The 17,866-nt window shown below is 43.1% G+C and overlaps 1 protein-coding gene across 5 annotated transcripts in view; it reads left to right on the top strand.

Moving 5' to 3' along the window:
* JARID2 (jumonji and AT-rich interaction domain containing 2) overlaps positions 1-17,866 on the top strand; it is a 225,216-nt gene that overhangs the window by 144,176 nt on the left and 63,174 nt on the right. For all 5 annotated transcript variants that reach the window (XR_011329170.1, XM_069809163.1, XM_069809165.1 and 2 more), the window contains one exon: positions 14,615-14,784. Coding sequence is in view for 2 of the 5 variants with exons in the window: in XM_069809163.1 (XP_069665264.1) it covers positions 14,615-14,784 (170 nt within the window). In the remaining 3 variants the exon portion in view is untranslated. The remainder of the gene's footprint in view (positions 1-14,614; positions 14,785-17,866) is intronic.

Below are 17,866 nucleotides of genomic sequence, written 5' to 3'. Positions count from 1 at the left end.
CTCCAATCCTTGCTTTTTATTGCAGATAATGTACATATGTATACGTGTATGTGTGTGTGCATGTATATAAAACATCAAATAAAGTAAAACTTTCCTATATAGGTTTAATTTTATTCAGTTTAAAGCTTTGTGAACCAGATCGGTCGTGTTGGGCTGGCTAAGGTCACACAGTAGCTATGAAGAGGGATACTGGTAGTGACCCAGTTAGTTCTAGTGTAGCTTCTGATCTTGCAGATTTATGTAACAGTGATGCACGGAAGAGCTGGAACACTTAAAGCTGCCTGGCTGCGAGGAGTCCCTCGCACTGGTGAATGCACAAAAATATAGATTGGCACGTTAGGCAAAACGCATTCCTAGATTTTGAACAATGTATGAGGCTAGGGGTGTCTCCATATGTTATGTTTTTAATATTGCCCATATAGATTCAAAATGTGAGGTTGGAGTCGGTACCTTTTCCAAAGTAAAGAATTTAAATATTTAGAGATGGAAATATAGCTTAAATTTCTTCCAAAGACAAAATCTGCCTCTGCCTGCAGTAGAAAACTGTCACAGAAGACAGCAGGTCTTGGAATAGGTGGGCTGGAATCTGGGATAGCTTTAGAAGTCATTTTGGATTTACTGATCCAAAATCATTCAAGTCTTAGTGGTGGTGCTTTGCTGAGATTTCTAGATGGCTTATGTTAATTTAACTTAAGATGTAGCTTTTAAATTAATGAAGTTAAACTGGCACAAGAGGCTGTATGGACAGGCTGTCTTTTTGATTTATCTGTCAACAAGGCACTGGTTTAACCTACTCTTAACCCATAACAGTCCACGTGGATTTGAACTGATTTAACAAAACTTATTTAATTAAATTGGGGCAATCTTGTGTTGCCAGCCAGGCCTCAGGAGAAGCATCTCTAGTTCTGCCTTTTGGCATTTTCTTCCCTTGGTAATGGTGTGATAAAAGACGCATTTATTTTATTTGTTGACTTTGTTGACTTAATTCTCACCTTCAAGCTATTAAGATTTTCTTTAGTGCTAAGGGCACTTGCTTACACAACCCATTGTGGTTGCATTTGTTTGTTATTTTGAACAGTATCCCTAGCTACTGAACCCATAATTAATATAATTTAAAATAGAGAAAATACTCGGGGGTTTTATGGAATCCTCCATGTATTTGTTTACCTGTGGCTCAGCAGTTGGCTGGGTATGAAAAGCATTGCATATTTTGTCAGATTTCTGCAGTTTTCTAATCAGGCATGTTTTCGGCCGCACTGCTGTTCTCTCCTCCATTGTCTGGTCCTTGTGGGATTTCCATTTTATTTTCAGGTAACTTCCACTTTCCTGAACGTACCGACAGCTCTTCGCGCTCCCTCGCAATGTTTTACTTTCTTTATTCCTCCTGGCCTTATTGCCTGCTTTCTCTTATTGCTCAAGTGCTCTTTCCAATTTCGCTTCTTTCGTTCTTCAGCAGGGCTTCGCATGGCGTTTTCACCAATTGCCTTTCAGATGCACGGATTTTGAGAGCTAAATGAACTGGTGCCGAGAGTTCATTGAATGTTCACCGGTGGTCCTAGCTGAAGTAATTGCCAATTTCTTGCCGCTCCTGTGTGGGAGCACTCTGCCACAACCTATTGCATGGCCACGTGGCAAACCAGCCTCAGGTCCTCATCCAATTTAAACAGGCATGGGTGCACGCACACACCATTTTTCATAGGATTTTAATCCTGCTGCCTGCCTTCCTTTTGTCAATGCCTAATTTTAGCCTGGGAAAGGGACAGAAAAGTAAAGTGATTTGCCTGAGGACCAAACGTTGTCTCAGTGCTGTTGAGGAGGAGAGGTGGCATCAGGAAGCACCACAGTGTTTTGGAGCTTTTTGGACAGATTGACAAGAATGTGCTTAGTGAGGTGGGGTTTCCTTGCTGGGGGGCCTCCTGTCCACTGGAGCCACAGGTGACAGGGCTAAGTGGATGCTACTGATGGGCTGTGGCAGAGGCAGTTTTGACTCTAGTGGGGTTTGAAAGATGGGCACGACCAGCTGTAGTGATGGGCAGGAACCTCTCTCTTGCAAGGAGACCGAAAAATGCAGATCTGAGGAGAAGTTTAAGCTTAGGTATGCAATCTGTTACGGAGGATCAGGTTGCAAATAAAAGCACTAGGATGCAGCAAGGAGCAAGGTGTGTGTGCGCTGGGGCTGTCGCATTTGAGGCTCGGTGTCGCGGTTCACATTTGAGACTAGGTGTCAGAAGTGTAGAGCAGGCTGACGTCTGTGTATGTACATATACAGTGGGAAGTCCTTTAGTGCCAGGTTTAGTTTGTAGCGTGACGTGGTAAGAGGAAGGCATCTCGCTGCCTGTCACAGAGCAGGTTAGCAGCAGATTAAAATGGCTGAAGATGGTCTCCTCTCTAAGTATGAAATTAATTAATTATCGGAGTGAGTTTAGACTAACGGAGACATGTATTGAACGTGACCCTAAGGTTGTTGCAAGCATGTGTTCCTGGAAAGTACAAGTGGTCTGCTCTCAGGGCCATTTCTTTACTCTTGCTGTCAGGTGTCCCCTCTGGCTGGGCACTGGCATGAGGTGCTGGCCGGACACAGCTGATCTGTGGCAGGGTGGCCACACTTCAGGGACACTTCCAGAGGAGCCCACTGGGAGTGATGTGCTAGCCACTGCCGAGCAGGACGCTTCGCCCATGGAGCATCTAGATCAGCAAGTGCTCGGCTTTTACGCAGCCGCACTGTCAGTGTCGACAGCATCTGGAATGCCATCCTCTCCTTCCTATTTTAAACATTGGTAAGCTGGGGCTTTGCTTATGATGGTACAGGGAAGAGTGGTGGGTGGTCTGCTCATGGGGACAGAAGTGCAGGAAATCAGACCTTTTCATTATTAAAAAAAGAAAAGGAAAGAAAAAACCCCCAAGCTTATCAAGTAAAAAAAAACAACAAAAAAACAAAAAAACACCACCCAAATTCGTCTTCCTTGCTGCAAAGTTTTCATGGAGACTAGCCTCCTTGTTGCAAAAGACAGCAAAGGGGACTACACTAGCATTGCTGCCAGGCACATTTTCCGTTAAAGTTTTACAGTTCAGTAACTAATGTGTTTCTCAGTCAGCTTACGGTGATCTTAATGCAAGCTGCTACTGGAAAAGGCAGTCCTGTTCTTCCTTCCCGTGAGTTCTTGCCACCTCTTTTGTGCCACCACCAGCATTTCTGTGCTTATGAAGCCCAACCTGACAAAGGAAAAAAAACCCCTATAAATTAATTTTCAGCTAGATTGACTTCCTCAGCCAGCTGATTATGGGGTCTCAGGAGCTCTAGTGCTGGCATAAGCAGGAATGTGTGGCTGGAGATGAAAGGAAGAACATATACTGTACCTTTTTTCTGCAGCAGCCGCTGCTGAAATCAGTTTAAACCAAACTCAGCCCCCTCATTTAGGGTGGAAAGATGCAGGTGAGGCAGTGCAGTGGTTTGCTGCTCCAGAATGGTATGGTCCCACTCCCTTTGCCCTGTTTCTGCCTGGACAGTGCCTTCCCATCCCTTCCTGGTCCAAGTGCACAACGGGATGCAGGACTAGAGGGAACATGACTTTCTCCTTCCGCCATCAGCAAACTAGTTTGTCTGGGTTGTACTATCAAATGTCAGGTATCCTGCTGCTCACATACTGCCATATCCTAAGAGTAAAAGTAAGGAGGGTATTAGGGAAGATGAAGCATTGATAAATCTCACTGTTCTGTGAACAAAGTCTTCCCAGAGGGGACTGTATTTTTTTCACTTCCAGGCAAATCTCTGGTGTGTATGCACAGTTTGAGTGTGTGTATTTTTACTGTTTTTTTTACACAGTTTTTACTATGATTACCTGGTACCAAAATGAGTTCGATACGCACCTAATAATCTTTTTACTAGAGTCTCCCGAGCCGACACATGCAGCAAGAAGCAAGAGAGTATTGAATACTTACTACTGCAGGTAAAGAAAGAAAGTCTGTGGGGAAGGCTATAGATTGTGGTGGCGCAGGAATTGTAACCATAGTTTCCATCCATATCATTAGTACCCAACTACTTCATCTGGCATTCAGGAGGAAGAGAAAGACAGCATGCTCTGGCAGTCCAGCCAGCCCCCTCTCACAGGATTTAGTGTCCCTCAGAGAAGAGGTACGGCATGAATGGCCCCTTTCCTTTTCAGGCCAGTTTGACTGGTAGCAGGATGTGGCATGGCTTGAAAGAAGGCATGAACAGAGTCACTGGGACTATTGACTGCATCTGCCTGATTGACTGGCAAGAATGGGCTGTTTGACTCCTGGGGAGGAAGCCTGGAGAGGGTCCTGGTTTGCTTCCAAGAGAAACTTAATGCAAAAAATTACAATGATGTAGGAAAAGGGAAGAGACCAAAAAGTGGACATAGCACCTGCTAAAGTTTGTCTTTTATCTTCAGAATTATATAAGAATAGTGTAGGTTTAACATAATGGAATATACCAATTTTTATTTTATTTTTTTCCCTCGATAGCTCATTCCTGTGTTTCTATTTAGTAATCCTTTTTGGCAAGATGGTGAATGTGATTGATGGGTGTTTTATGTGAAAGTGATCACTTTGCTGCTTATCAGAATAAAGTCTGTGCAGCAGATATAGGATGCCTTGTGTCTTTATTTTTGTCTCACTGTGCGTCTAAATGTTGTAGTTTTACAAGAGAAATGTTGAGTCCCTGGTGAGAGCCAGATGGTAGAGGAGCCTTCGAAAGGCTGGCCCCGTGGGAAGTGCAGATATCTGGTTTCAGGTGTGGTTAAATTGCAAGCCGCAACCTCTGCAAGAGGTTAAAATGCCCCCAACTTACTGACTGTGTGACTTTTATCACTTCCTGCCAGCAGATGGAAAATTTTATTCAAATGGTAGGGATTAACGGAGGACTTAATTGAACAGGAAGTTTTTCAGCCATTCAGATGATGGCTAAAATGATCCATACACTGTTACTTCTGACATCTCTGCCAGAAGTAATCTCTGGCTTTCTGGCTAGTGCAAGTTGCTTTTAGGGCAAAGGTGAAAGATTGCAAGAGTTGAGGTATGCATATTTTTCTGAGATTGGAAAACAAGAATGAAATGATCTGTAAAATAACATGGGGTTTTTTTAGTTGTTTTTTTTTTTTTTAAAAAGCACAATTGCAGAAGAAAGGCTGCTCAAAGCGAAAAGAGAATTTTCCTTCAGTCGCATAGCTTTGATCTTGCATCCTCTTGAGTTTTAGCAGTTGGTCAGATTACTAGGGAGGGAGCTGCTGATATGTTTGGTATTATTTGGCATATCATTCACCATTCAGTCTGAATCTGTAAACATTTTGAAGAGGAATATGGAACAAAGAACAGCACTGAATTTATCAGGAACTGGGGTTTCGCGTAGTGCCAGAGGGTGTCGCATGAGTAAGGAAGTGGGAAGCTCTGTCATCTGAACTGTGCTGGTTTTGTTTAATGTCCCCTGGTTGGGAACTGGGAAGCAAACAGGTTTTGCAGATGTCCCTCAGATGTCTGAGAACACTGAAAATGATACTAGAAGAATACTGGAGTTGCACAATGTGTTGCGCTAAAAGTAGCTTTGGCTTCTGTGTCATTAAGTAGGGGGAAAGCACTCGAGTTTTATGAAAATGGGCAGGTTTTAACATTTTGTAGGGCCAAAAAGGCTTTTGAAAAAAAAACCTGTGGTAGATAACAAGGACCTTGTTACATGAAATCCAACGCAGACAGAAGGATGGTGTTGCAGAGTGGGTGAAGTGAAAGGGGAGACCATTTTGTGCCGCTAGGCTTCCCCACACTGGATTTACTGAATATCAGAAAACTAGGAGGATTGCTTCGCTCTTCCACCTGTAGCGAATCCAGGCAGCAGGACGTTGCCGGTTCTTTGCCAGTAGGTGGAGACCGTGCAAGTGAACTGGAAATTACATCCTCCTACCAGTGTGGAAGGTGTTTGTTAGGGTGGAGTTTGCCTTGTTTACTTCCAGCACATGGGACAGGATTTAATGTGAAAAAAAAATTTTATTTTTGTGGGTTCCTCCTTGAAGAAAAGTTTGTCAGGGCATAATACTCGCTCAGACATCTGCTAGTGATTATTTAAAAAAACAAGCAAATGTGAACGAGTGCCTTGATTTTTTTTTTTTTTTTTTTTCCTTCCCTGCTGCCATGGTTTTACATTTTAATTTTCTGGTATGCGGTGATGCTCTTCTCTGTGCAACAGCGTAGCATAAAATGGCCTAGCCTAAAGTAACTCCTTGGTGATGTGCTTCCTGTAAAACTTGCTGGTATGGGGTGGTGGGTTTGGCTCAAGTTGGGGAGTCGTGGGCTATGCTGCCAGAAAAGAGGGGCAGCCCCCGTTTCTGGATACAGGAACCGGTAATTCAGGTCTCCGTTTGCTCAGTGCTTCTGTAGGTATCTGTGCTTGATAAGCAGCTTGCAGAGTGCTCCGGTGAAGAAACCAAGTAGCAGATGAAGATGAGAAGCACTGCAGAATGGCTCCAGAGCATGGCACAGGAGCACAAGCAAGCTGTGAACAGGAGGAAGTGTGAGGAGGAGTGGGAAGCTGTTGAACCGATGGTACTGCTGAAATAAGTGCTCATCAAATAGCACTCAGGACTGATCCGCACTAATGCAGTGACTCCCACTATAGCTTAGTCCCATAGAGTCAACATGTCTTTTCTAGTATCATAAGCTGCGGCATGCATATCCCAGAGAACAGCAAGAAAAGAGATGTATCCAGGACACAGCCCCCTCCAAAATGGACTGCTGCAATACATTCCTGCTTCTTGTCCCTTCTTGGTGGGGATGCTTTTGCATTACTATGCACATTTGTAGCTTGTGTGAGCATATCTGAGCTGGTCGGGTTGAATGCTGTTGGCTGTGGTGGTGAGGCTGTCAGCAATAACTGGGACGTTGGGAGGAGTGTTTGTAGGACCCACAGTGAAGTGTCTGCAGCGATGCTGTTAGATTCTCATGCGGACTGATGAATTTGAAGGGTTGCTTAGCCTGGGTGTCTTTATGCAACCTGTCGTGTCCCACAGCTGGAATCTGAATGCAGTCTTAGTTTTCTACAACTTCATTTATACCATCTCGTATGGGCCTCAGTCTAGCAGGCAAGGTCTACGTCCCTATGTCATTGTGGCCGCTTGTATATGCGAGTTGGAGTATATACGAGGCTTGTATATGGTGGCTGGAGTTGTCCGGTTCCCCCACAGTTAATGGGGGTGGGGTGGAGGTGGGGTGGTAAGCAGTGTCCAGCAGCTTCTAAGAACTCCCAGTTTGCCCAAGGCTGTCTTGTACATTGTTTTAACAGTCAGCTATTTCACTTCGTGGGTATAAGTATCTCTGCTAAACTGCTTGAAGTGAGGCAGTTTTGGACACTACAAATACCATCTTGTGATCAGTGAGCATGGTCAGAAAAAATAGGTGATTCCAGAATTAGTGATAATTTGAGCAGTTTTTAGCAAACAAGTTTAAGCTGCCAGCTGTACTTTGAACTGGTCATTAAGCATATGGGTTAGCTCAATTATCATTCATTAAATGCCATTCCCAAGCACCTTTCTATTGTTTGCAGGAGAGGAGGTTCTCAGAAACCAACTGTTTCCCATTTAAAACAAACGCAAACAAACCCAAAGGAAAATGCGCATCCATTCATCGTGGCTAAAGTTTTAGAGCAAGCAGTGTTATGTATGGAAATGTGCCCTGTTAGGCTCAACAGTCAAGGCTGGAATGGAGATGGGCTTAGTATTTTACCTTGATTTGTTCACTTCAGAATTTAAGGCTGGTTTAAAATCGTGTTATTAATTTAGGCCCAATTTCAAATTTTTGGACTACAGAAGGTGAAAAAGACTGAGTGAATGAAGGGCTCAGTAAAAATAACTTCTGAAAATTGTTGCATTCAACCTTACTGGAATGTTTGTTTTACTGAAAATTAACCCAGATTCTTCTAATCAGATGACAGGATTAAGAATTACTTAGTAATGCCAGCCTGGGTTGTATCTTGGATTACATGATCTTGCAAAACATTTTGAAGGAGTCACATCTTAGAGTGACCACATGCTTTGTACTGGTTACCTGCGCTTGGTGCCTGCATGGATGGGAGTGACCAGGTCTCTTACCCTCTAGTTTCTTCCTGGTACAAACAGGTACAGAGACACAGATGGTGATTGAATCTCGGTTTCCACTACTGCAAACTTGCTGGCAGCAGTAACTGAGCTTGCATGTTGTTGAAATGGGCAACAGATACCACTGATACAGGCAGAAAATACTATCCCAGAAGCTTAGGGGGATGCAGGAGAGGAAATGCAGTTCAAAGGACTCCTTCGTATGCCTGCTTTCTGCTCTTGGTGTGATGCTGGTTATTCATCTGACATCGTAACTTGGGACACAGTGGTTGCAGCAGTCTATGAATACATACAGACAGACATGCTGCCTAGTGCTGCCAGAGCTAACACTTGAACTCAAGTGTGATCCAAGAAGAGCCAACAAGATCTCCCTGTACTGAGGACAATTTTCACACCCCACACCCCCCGCCCCCCATTTTTTCATTTCTCCAAGTAATGTTTACCCTCACAGATGGGGGCGGGGGAAATTGTTTCCTTTAAGTTTTGGCAGTGTCGATGTAGACGGCTTGTTGGTTTGAATTCTGGAGCCCTGTTCTCATGATCTGGTGGTCCTCTGGAAGGTTACTGTTTGGAGTGAATGTCTTGGGCTTGTTCTCAGGAGTGAAAGGGTGAAATACAGCTTAGCCATGCTTCCCTCTGGCGCATGCAATGGTGATAAGGATTTCCCATTTGTCCTGTGAAGAATGATACCTCCAGCACCAAGTTTTGCATGCTAACCTTGGGCTTGCCTAGAAATGCCTGTCACGTGGTTGATTTTCTTTCAGCTGGAAATTACACACTTGATAATCATCTGATCTGCAGCAGACACCTGGCTATTAAAGCCTAAATTACCTTTTATTTTTTTATGCGGGCAGAACATATCTACAGCCTATCACTTAGAGTTATGTTTACCTTAATAAATGAAGCTGCACACACAAATGAATCTTTGCAAACAGGCATGTTGTGCGCTAGACTGAGTGTCATGTTGTACAGTGCAATTAAACAAAACGTTCAAGTTGCGTATCGGCTCTGATGAGAACAAAAGATGGTACGCTTCGAACCTGATCTAGATTGGGGTAGGGACAAGTAAAACTCAGAGAGATAACTCTTTTGCCAAGCCAGCAAAGTGTCATAGTAAGGAAATAAATGACCCAGGTACACAGCAGAGGGGAAACTATAATGATACTAGCACAGAGTGGTCAGCGCAAAAGCAAAAATCGGTGAGGCAGAGTGCCTGTCTGTGCCAGAGCCCTCCCTGTAATGGGTGCTAGCGGCTGATGGAAGGACAGCCGTAATGTTTGACTGCAACTGTGTGTAGCTGTATGAGACAGGTTGAGACAGCAATATGGGAAGGGTCCCACAGAACGTAGCTCAGCTGTATCCATGCGAGGGCAAACCCCTGGATGGAAAAAAGTAAATACACGGTGCACTGAATTTCCGCTGCCCAGATTGAGAGGCGTAATACTGAAAGACATCTGGGAACTGCAAAGCCTAACTGAGCAGTAACAAGAAACCCAAACTCTCCCCATTTAAAGATGTGTTTTGACAGAGGATGGTTCCTCAACAGCTAGCCTTAGATCAGGCAGTTAAGCAAGTCTGTATTCCTGGCTCATCGCCCCTGGTTAGTAGTAGTGATTTTAATGTGATAAATATCTACAAATACTCACATTGCAGTTTCTCAGGAGAGGTGACACAGGCAAAGTAACCAAATACTGACGCTGCTTTTAGGAAGACAGAGGTGTAGATTCCTTTGCTTTGGCTTGCAGGCTGCTTGCTAGTGGTTCAGAAAGTGAAAAATACACTACACTGAAAAGGAAAATGGGAATTAATAACAAAATGGTGACACTCAATCAGCTACCTAAGCTATGGTTCCTATAGGGTTTGGAAATCCAACTTCAGTGGTGCTGTTATAAAGAAGGACAAACATCAGGCAACAGAAAAGCAGGAAATAACGAAGGCAAAAGCAAAGCTCAAGGAGTAAGTGAAAGGTTGTGAGACCAAACAGCAAGCAATATTGTAGTATATAACAAGCAGGAAGTTTTGTGAAAACCTGCAGATTGCTGGAGATTAGAGAACATTTGAAAAAGATAGTTTGTTTTGCAAATCTCTTCCCAGTTGAGATGCTTATGTATGAGGACAGTCTCTCAACCCCAGAATTTATTATAAATAGTATGAATGCATACATATTATCAATTCAATTGTGCATGTTGTTCTTTGTGTATGTTTTATAGTACTTATGCTTTGCTTTCACTTAGGAGTTATGGAGTAATAAACTGAAAATTGTCAGATTTTTGTACCAATGTACAACTAAATCTTGCATACTGATAATGTAATACTTGGTTTGTAGCTAACATAGCATGTGCTGTTACCTAGAGTATTAATGTTTACTAAATTTAACACAGACTGGTATTACTAGCTGGAGCTTTGCTTTGCTTTGCAAAGACTGCCTTTGTGTAGTAGGTATTTTCTTCCTAAACATGTCCTTTTTCTACAAGCTTAAAGGAATGGTGCTAGGATATTCTATTTTAAAAGACATTTCTGAAGTATTTTTAGCTAACAAATTTTGATTCTAAAAAATGCAATTTGCTTAAAATGTTCAACTAAAAATAAATTCCAGTCTGGAAAAGCTTCAGAAAGTGTATTTTGCTTTGGAGAGAAATGTTTTCCAGCCTAGTCTGAGTTTGTACGCTCGGGATAATTTTGTTGTGGAGTTTTAGTCTCTGGCTGTAATTTGCTGTCTCGGACCTAAACAGTTGGTTCAGCAGAAGAAAAGCGTACTAAAAGGAGGTGAGGCTTCCTCAGGCTGAGGTTCTTCTGAACTTTGTGTTATAGGTAGGTGGTGAAGTCTCCCGAAAGCAGTAGAATGAAAATAACATTCTGTTGAGAGAAGGGGAATTACTATTTATTTTTAAATAGTCCGGATATTTCTGGCTGCATGTCGGGCGTTTGCATGATGTTTAGATGTGGTGGTGTTTTGAGTTCTTCCCTCACCCTTTTCCTTCTTGCAAAGTTTTGTCTGTTTGCATATTTGCAAGTCTTACATAGCATATACCCTTTCAATGAGGACAGAGTGAGTAATTTGTTTTGAGGATGCAAACAGGATTTTTGTTGTTCTTTTTGCCACTTGTGCCAATCTGCCTCCTGTTGCCAAATACACGCTAATAGGTCATTCCAGCAGAAATCGTTGCACTAACAAGCAAAGAGCAAAGCCAGACTGGTGGTGTTACGTGTTTATCACGCACAAAACGTCTTTCTAAGCACTTTTATCACTTCCTTACCTATTCTGCCTTGCTCAGAAGTGGTGTGTGAGTGAGTACAACGGGCTGCTATGCTTGATCTGATGTAACCATAGTGGAGCCGCGTACCTCCTTTTTTGGCAGCAGCTTCATACTTGTATTGGATTAAGTGTAACGTGAAACTGTACCCGAAATAATTGGTTTTATGCTTCTAGAGGTTTTCATGGGGACGTATGAGGTTATTAAGATGCATATACTCCTTCACAAGGAGACAGTTTTAAGTTGTTGCCCATGTTTTGAAATGTATATGTTTTTCTTCGCTGACCCACCATTGAAACTGGTCATTTTTACACAAATCTGGAGCGAAAGCTGCTTAAAAGGTTGGCTTTTGTTTCCTAACCTCGGTGCCTCATCCTGGTGTGTTGTAGCTACAGAATAGCTTGTTTCTTGCTCATGGCTTGCTCTGTACACCCTCAGGCACAGAAGTAGAAGCCCATGGAGCACATGCCTATCCATGCAAAGAACGGTAGTTGTTGCAGATACCTAAAAGGGCGCTGCAGTCACAAAAGCGTGCCTTTGTTTACTAGCGTTCATAAATTGAATTGGTGATGCCTACGCCCTGTAACTGCTCAGGGTTTTAATAAAAAATTGGTATTTCATAAGGAGCAGGCCTGTTTTTGTGGCACTGGTGAGCTCAAACCAAGCAGGAGGAAGTACAGCAAACATCAACAGAGGTGTCTGAGGAGAAGCATCTCAGACACATCTGACCATATAGCAGCAAGTCTCCACAGCCTCCCCAGGAAGCGGCAAACCTTCACGGTCATAGCCTGAAGCTGGGTGGAGGGAAGGTCTGGCATTTTTTCACTGTCCTCACCGAAATGAAGGGCCCCCGCGGGACCATGGTGGGTAGTGAAGAGCTGGTGATGCTGCCAGGCCGTATGCCCCATGGGAAGTAGGCAAGCAAAACGAGCAGGGAATTGTTTGTATTGGGGAAGGATGGCTAGAGGAGAGTGTATTTTCAAAGACAGACTGAACCAAAAGTACTTCCAACTCACTAATTCATTTCATGTCTGTGCTGAACTTACAAGTCATTCCCTAATCCTCTTTCAATGCTCTAGGGACCGATAATAGGGACGCTGCAAACAGCCCTGGCAGATCTTTGCTGCAAAGGGTTAATTTTGAACCACGAAACAGGCTTAACCTTTACTTTTAGGGGTGGTGGTGGTTGTGGAGTCATCCTCGCTGCTCATCTTTTATCAAGTGAGATTTGAGCAGGTAGTTTCAGAGATGTGGTGAGTGGATAGTGTATGTTTTTAACAGCCCAGCTGAGGAAGCACATTGATGGGGAAGAATCGCTGTGCAGATGAGAGCAGCAGGCAGGGTTGCTTGCAAACCTTTACAGTCTGGTTTTTGGCAAGAGACCATAAGTTTTGTGCAGAACAGAAGCCAAGACAAAGCGTTTTTCTCTGGCCGCATGTGTGGTTTTGGTGAGAGAAATGTAGTTGGTTGAAATTAAAATCCCATTCATCCTGCGCGGGAGTCCTCAGTCTGCTTGAAGGAATAGAGCTTTGCAAGGCAATCTGAGTAATTTTGGGGATATACAGGCAGATCTGTACAAGACCTTCATTCTGGAAAGATAATTGTTCACAGATACGAGGAAATCAATGTGTTCAATCAGTTCAGAAATTATAAACACCATGATAAAAAAAATTATAAACACCATACTATATTTGCCATTAAGAAGATGAAAATAAGCAGTAAGTATGGCTTGTGCTTTTTGTTGTTTGGGGAGGGGGGAGGTGGGAGTTGGATAGTGAGGACATGGACAATTTTATATGGAGTTTAGGGATAAAACTGCTGATGCTACTTTTGTTCTCTGTTGTCATTAGGGGATGTGTATATATTTATACAAACACTGCTGGGATTTTCTTCTTTTTTTCCCTTCCATTTTAGCCACAAAACTGTGGAAGTTTAAAATACAGTAACAAACCTCCTCTTACTCAACTATTTAAGTTTAATATCCATGAAAAAGAAGAGGTTTGCCAATTACGTGTTTCATCCACGCTGAAGGATAACTGTGCTTTCTGTAAGTCATAACAGTGAAGCCTGCTGCAGAGTGACAAGACCTGGCTTTTCCTTCAGTGTTATTTGATATGTGTTTCAGTTTGACATTATGTAAATACTCTGCTATTAGGGAGGAAAATGACATAAAATTGCATCCTTTCTCAATGAGGTTTTAAGTTCTTTCAGTAGCTTCTCTCCTTTTTGAAGCTGTAATAAAGATCATAATTAGAATCCCAGTTGCTTAAGTGAGAAATTAGCATGTTCTTAAATGCTGAGCTGACTCAGGTTCCCAGCAAGACCCCCTCTGGGTATCTGTCCTGCCCCAGAGTGCTTTCCCTAATACCAATTTGCGTTCTAGACGTGTTAAAGAAAATCATATTCATTGCCACCTAGCAGTTAATCAGAACCTTCAGATAGGCTTGAAGTAATTTGCAGCCTGACTGCTAAAACCACCTGCATCCATTCATCTCCTACAGCTGTACCCAGGGATGCTCTAAAACTTACCAGAGAGTGTCAGTCCATCACCCAGTACCAGGACTGAGACAGATTCACTCCATGCATGTCCTTTGTTCTTATGAATTTGTCACAAATACTACTTAACCCCATCCCGGACCTCCTTGCTTACTGTCTTCTAGGCTGTGACCAAGGGAGCAAAAATCTAATGGCTTTTACCTGATATTTTCTGTGTCAAAAGTATCTTTCCCTAAAGGTTTTGTTTTTGTAGAACTGGGTACTAACATAGATACCTTATCTATTAATATATATTTTACCATGTAAATTAGACTGTAGCAGATTGGAATAAATTAAAACCTTAATGGGGCTAAAATAAACCTCATTTGTAAATTAATTAAAAACAAGAAACAAAGAACACTAATACTTGAAAATGTCTACATTTTCATGGTGCAAAATACAGATTTAATTTCCAAATAAGTGAATGGTAAACTGTTACTGTATGATGTGCAAGAAAATACTTGGAACATATGAAATAGTAGTAACAGATTTTATAGTCAAGATGTTCCCTTTCTGGTTTTCCAAATTGTCAGAGAAGATACCAAAGGGTAAAGCAAATAAAATACTGTCTTCACAATTGACATAGGTAGGGATATGATGTTAGTGGGAGATGGATTCAGATCTCTCTTTTTTTTTTTCTTTTTTTTAAATGGTGAATTTTTATGTTCTGATGTCTCTCCTGCAAGTTCTGCCTAACGTGTTTCTGATATGCTCTTGTTTCCACAGGCCAAGGCTGCAAGCACAAAGGAAGTTTGCTCAGTCCCAGCCAAACAGTCCCAGCACAACTCCAATAAAGATAGTGGAGCCGTTGTTACCCCCTCCCGCCACTCAGATTTCTGACCTCTCCAAAAGGAAGCCCAAGACAGAAGATTTTCTCACTTTCCTCTGTCTTCGAGGTAGGAGTCTTGCAGCAGCCTAGGGGGACATTCATTCAAAGAACGAGCTGTAGCACCGCACACCGACTAGCAACTAGGCAAATGTACTAGTGCTACACCTGAATATATTGGGTGCTTTTCAACTCTCAGCAATTTGACTCTATCTGCAGCAGGAGCATTTGAGTTCATGGTTGTAAAGACCATAAAATGAGGCCAGTAATAGTGCAAAAGGAAATTTCTTTCATGCTTAGAGCTCTGTTATCCTGAATGGGTTTTTGTCTAGCTCTCCTATGTCCTCCCCAGCCTTCTTTGTTTTGTCTGTCTATAAACTGAAGAAGTGCTTAACTTGCCTGAGTACTTGTTCCTGCAAGAGGAGAAATCTGGTTGGAAATTCCCTTTCTCTACCTATTCACTGTCCTTTATCATTCACTCTGAGTGAGGCTTTTCATCCGACAGTGGGTGGAGGGGATGCCGTTGTTCTTAGCTGCCCCAAGAGCTGGATTGTTCCCATGGTGATAACTAAAACAGGTATGCTCCTCCACGCTGCATCCCAAATGCAGATGAGGCATCTGAAGTTGTGCAGCAAGATACTTGAATTATCTCACAGTAACAGGTGCGTGAGCCTGGCTGGAGCTGTGTGGTGTGTGTCTGGGATCACTGGTGTGTGTCTGCAAGCCTTCCTGGCAGACTTGGGGACCTTAGTGTGAGGTACACCTCGCTGTCCCGAGTAAGCTAAAGAAGGAGACCTTACCCGAGTGGTCATTTTTCTTGGGACTTTCCATGGCTCTGTGTCCCAAGTCATGTTCTGAAGATAGCATCTTTCAGTTTAATCTCCCAGTTTTTGTATTGGCTTTTGTGGTATGTTTCTCTTTTGGCAGGTGCCCCCCCCACCCCGTCCCCTTAGCAAGTCACTGCTCCATCCTTGGATGTGGTGGAACGATGCCTCTCGCTGTTGTTTTGTCCCATTGCCTGCTGAAAGGGTGTGCATTTGTTACAGATAGGGCTTGCCTGTGAAAGTCTTACCTAGTGGATTGAATCCTTCAAAACTTGTGTTTTAGTTCCCCTTTCCAGTTCTAAGGTCTTTGGTGCATCTGCGAGCAGCACTGGTCAACACCACCTGTAGATTCCTGCTGAGGTTTTCTCACCTTAATGCAGCATGGTTTGATTTCTTTTTTCTTCTCTTCTATGAGATTTTAGGCTAGTGGTGGCTTTAGACTGGTTGCTAATATATCTGTCTTGACTCTGGTCCAATATGGAGCCTCCATCCTGTTGGGACTTCTGGTAAAGCGGGTGGGCGGAGGGGATGGAGGGGGCTGGTTTGCTAGCTTTTATGTTTGTTTAAAGGATTGCGAGGAGCAGAATCTAATGGAGTTTAAAGTGGCATCACAGTCCTCTGAAATTTAATCTGTGGAAATGTATTTCTAATTTAGTCTGCTGTGAGGTTGATCAGTCTGTTGGCAGCATGTCACTGCTGTGATCTGGGCCAACTGCCACAGTTGTTGGTGGGAAAATTCAGATGGTGGGGGTGTGTGTGTGTATGTGTGTGAGCACACATGGCTGCATTCACACACTTGTTTCTACTGCTTGCTAACTAAGCATGTGTTATTTATAGATTTGAAGGCACTTGCACTTAAAGAAAGGCAACCTGTGTGGGGATGTGACTTATCTCCATTTTTATTTCTTACTGTCTCTTAGCATTCTGCTTTAACAATGCAAATGGGAAGCACAGGTACTTTTGTCCTATTCCAGTGCTTCATTCAGAAGGTTTTGTGGTTTTTTTTTAATTTTTTTTTTTTATTTTAATCAGTGGCTGTTCAGCTCTTGCACCTGTAATTTTCCTCTTTGTTATTCATCTGTAGAATAATTGATGTTTTGTACTGTCAATTAAGAACTTGCAATTCATTCCTAATTTCTTCAGTATGCAGGAATACTCATCTATTTCACACAACACGTGCGTTCAGACGGCAAGATCCCAATTACAATTATATTAAAAACCACGAGGGAAAATCTGCTCTGAGTGCCACACATGGCATGTTCTTGGTGTGCTTAAACAGGCTGAAGAAAAGCAGAAAGGGGAAGCGATCAGCTCTCTGTTTCAGCACCTCCACAAGCTTATTGCTCCATCACCACTGTATAAAGCCTGAAAAGAGCCAGTAAAAACAGGGGGGGAAGTCTTCTTGGACACCTGCTACCTGGATGTGTTTCTGTGGAGGAGCAGGAGGGTAGCTGTGGCTTGAAAAGAGAGGGAGTGGGGTTGTTGAGATTGCTATTAGCATGGTTCTGGCTTCGGTGTCTGCACTGCTGCGTCCTTTAGGAGGCTGTGGCTGCCTCAGATTGTGCCCCTTTGGTCCCTTGGGGGGTTTAGTTCCAGGTGGTGGTCTCTCTTGATGTGCCCGTTGGAAAAAAGGAGGTGGAAGCTGGTTCTTAATATGCTTGCAGGGAGTTCATGTAGCAGCCCGCTGGTACATCCAGCTCCAGAAAGGTGACACAAGTGGCTGTCCAGGGCACTGGCAGGCTTAGTTTGGTGCTGCTCTTCTGGTGGTACCCAGTGAACCTGGAGAGGGAAGAGCCAGCAGCTTACTTAAACCCTGCATGGGGAAGACTTGTGATTTTTTTGGAAAGGGTTTATTTTGGTTTTGAACCTCTGTGCTGTTGTTTATTGAAGTGTTGAGGGATTAAAAATTGCTTGCATGGTGGGACATGTGGATGTTCTGACTTCTGTCCGGATATGTCTGTCCAGCCCTGTCTGTCTGCACTTTCATGATGAAGTGCGACACAGAATTACACGGAAATAAGAGCACACTCGCAGGGTTGTAAGTTCAGCACTTTGAAAATTGTTTAGTAGTAAGTGTAGTGATGATAAGATCCAGGACAGTAAATCCCCATGTTTGTGTAATTTTAAAAAATTTTTTAAGTTGGGACTCTCTTAGGTCCTAGTCCTTCAAAATGCTTTGATGATATAGTCCCTGCATTCATGATCAAAGCTTTTCTTTGGCAAGGGACTCTTCTCCAGGGCTGGTGGGAAAACAGCTCTGTGGTCATGTCTCTGTCCTTGTCCCACCGCACCCAGCAGCAGTGTCAGAAGCACAGTGTAAATTTGTCA

This window comes from Haliaeetus albicilla, chromosome 21, assembly GCF_947461875.1.
Source record: "Haliaeetus albicilla chromosome 21, bHalAlb1.1, whole genome shotgun sequence".
In the NCBI taxonomy this organism is placed as follows: Eukaryota; Metazoa; Chordata; class Aves; order Accipitriformes; family Accipitridae; genus Haliaeetus; species Haliaeetus albicilla.
Note: the sequence above shows the minus strand (reverse complement) of the source record. Positions and strands in the feature narration are given on the sequence as shown.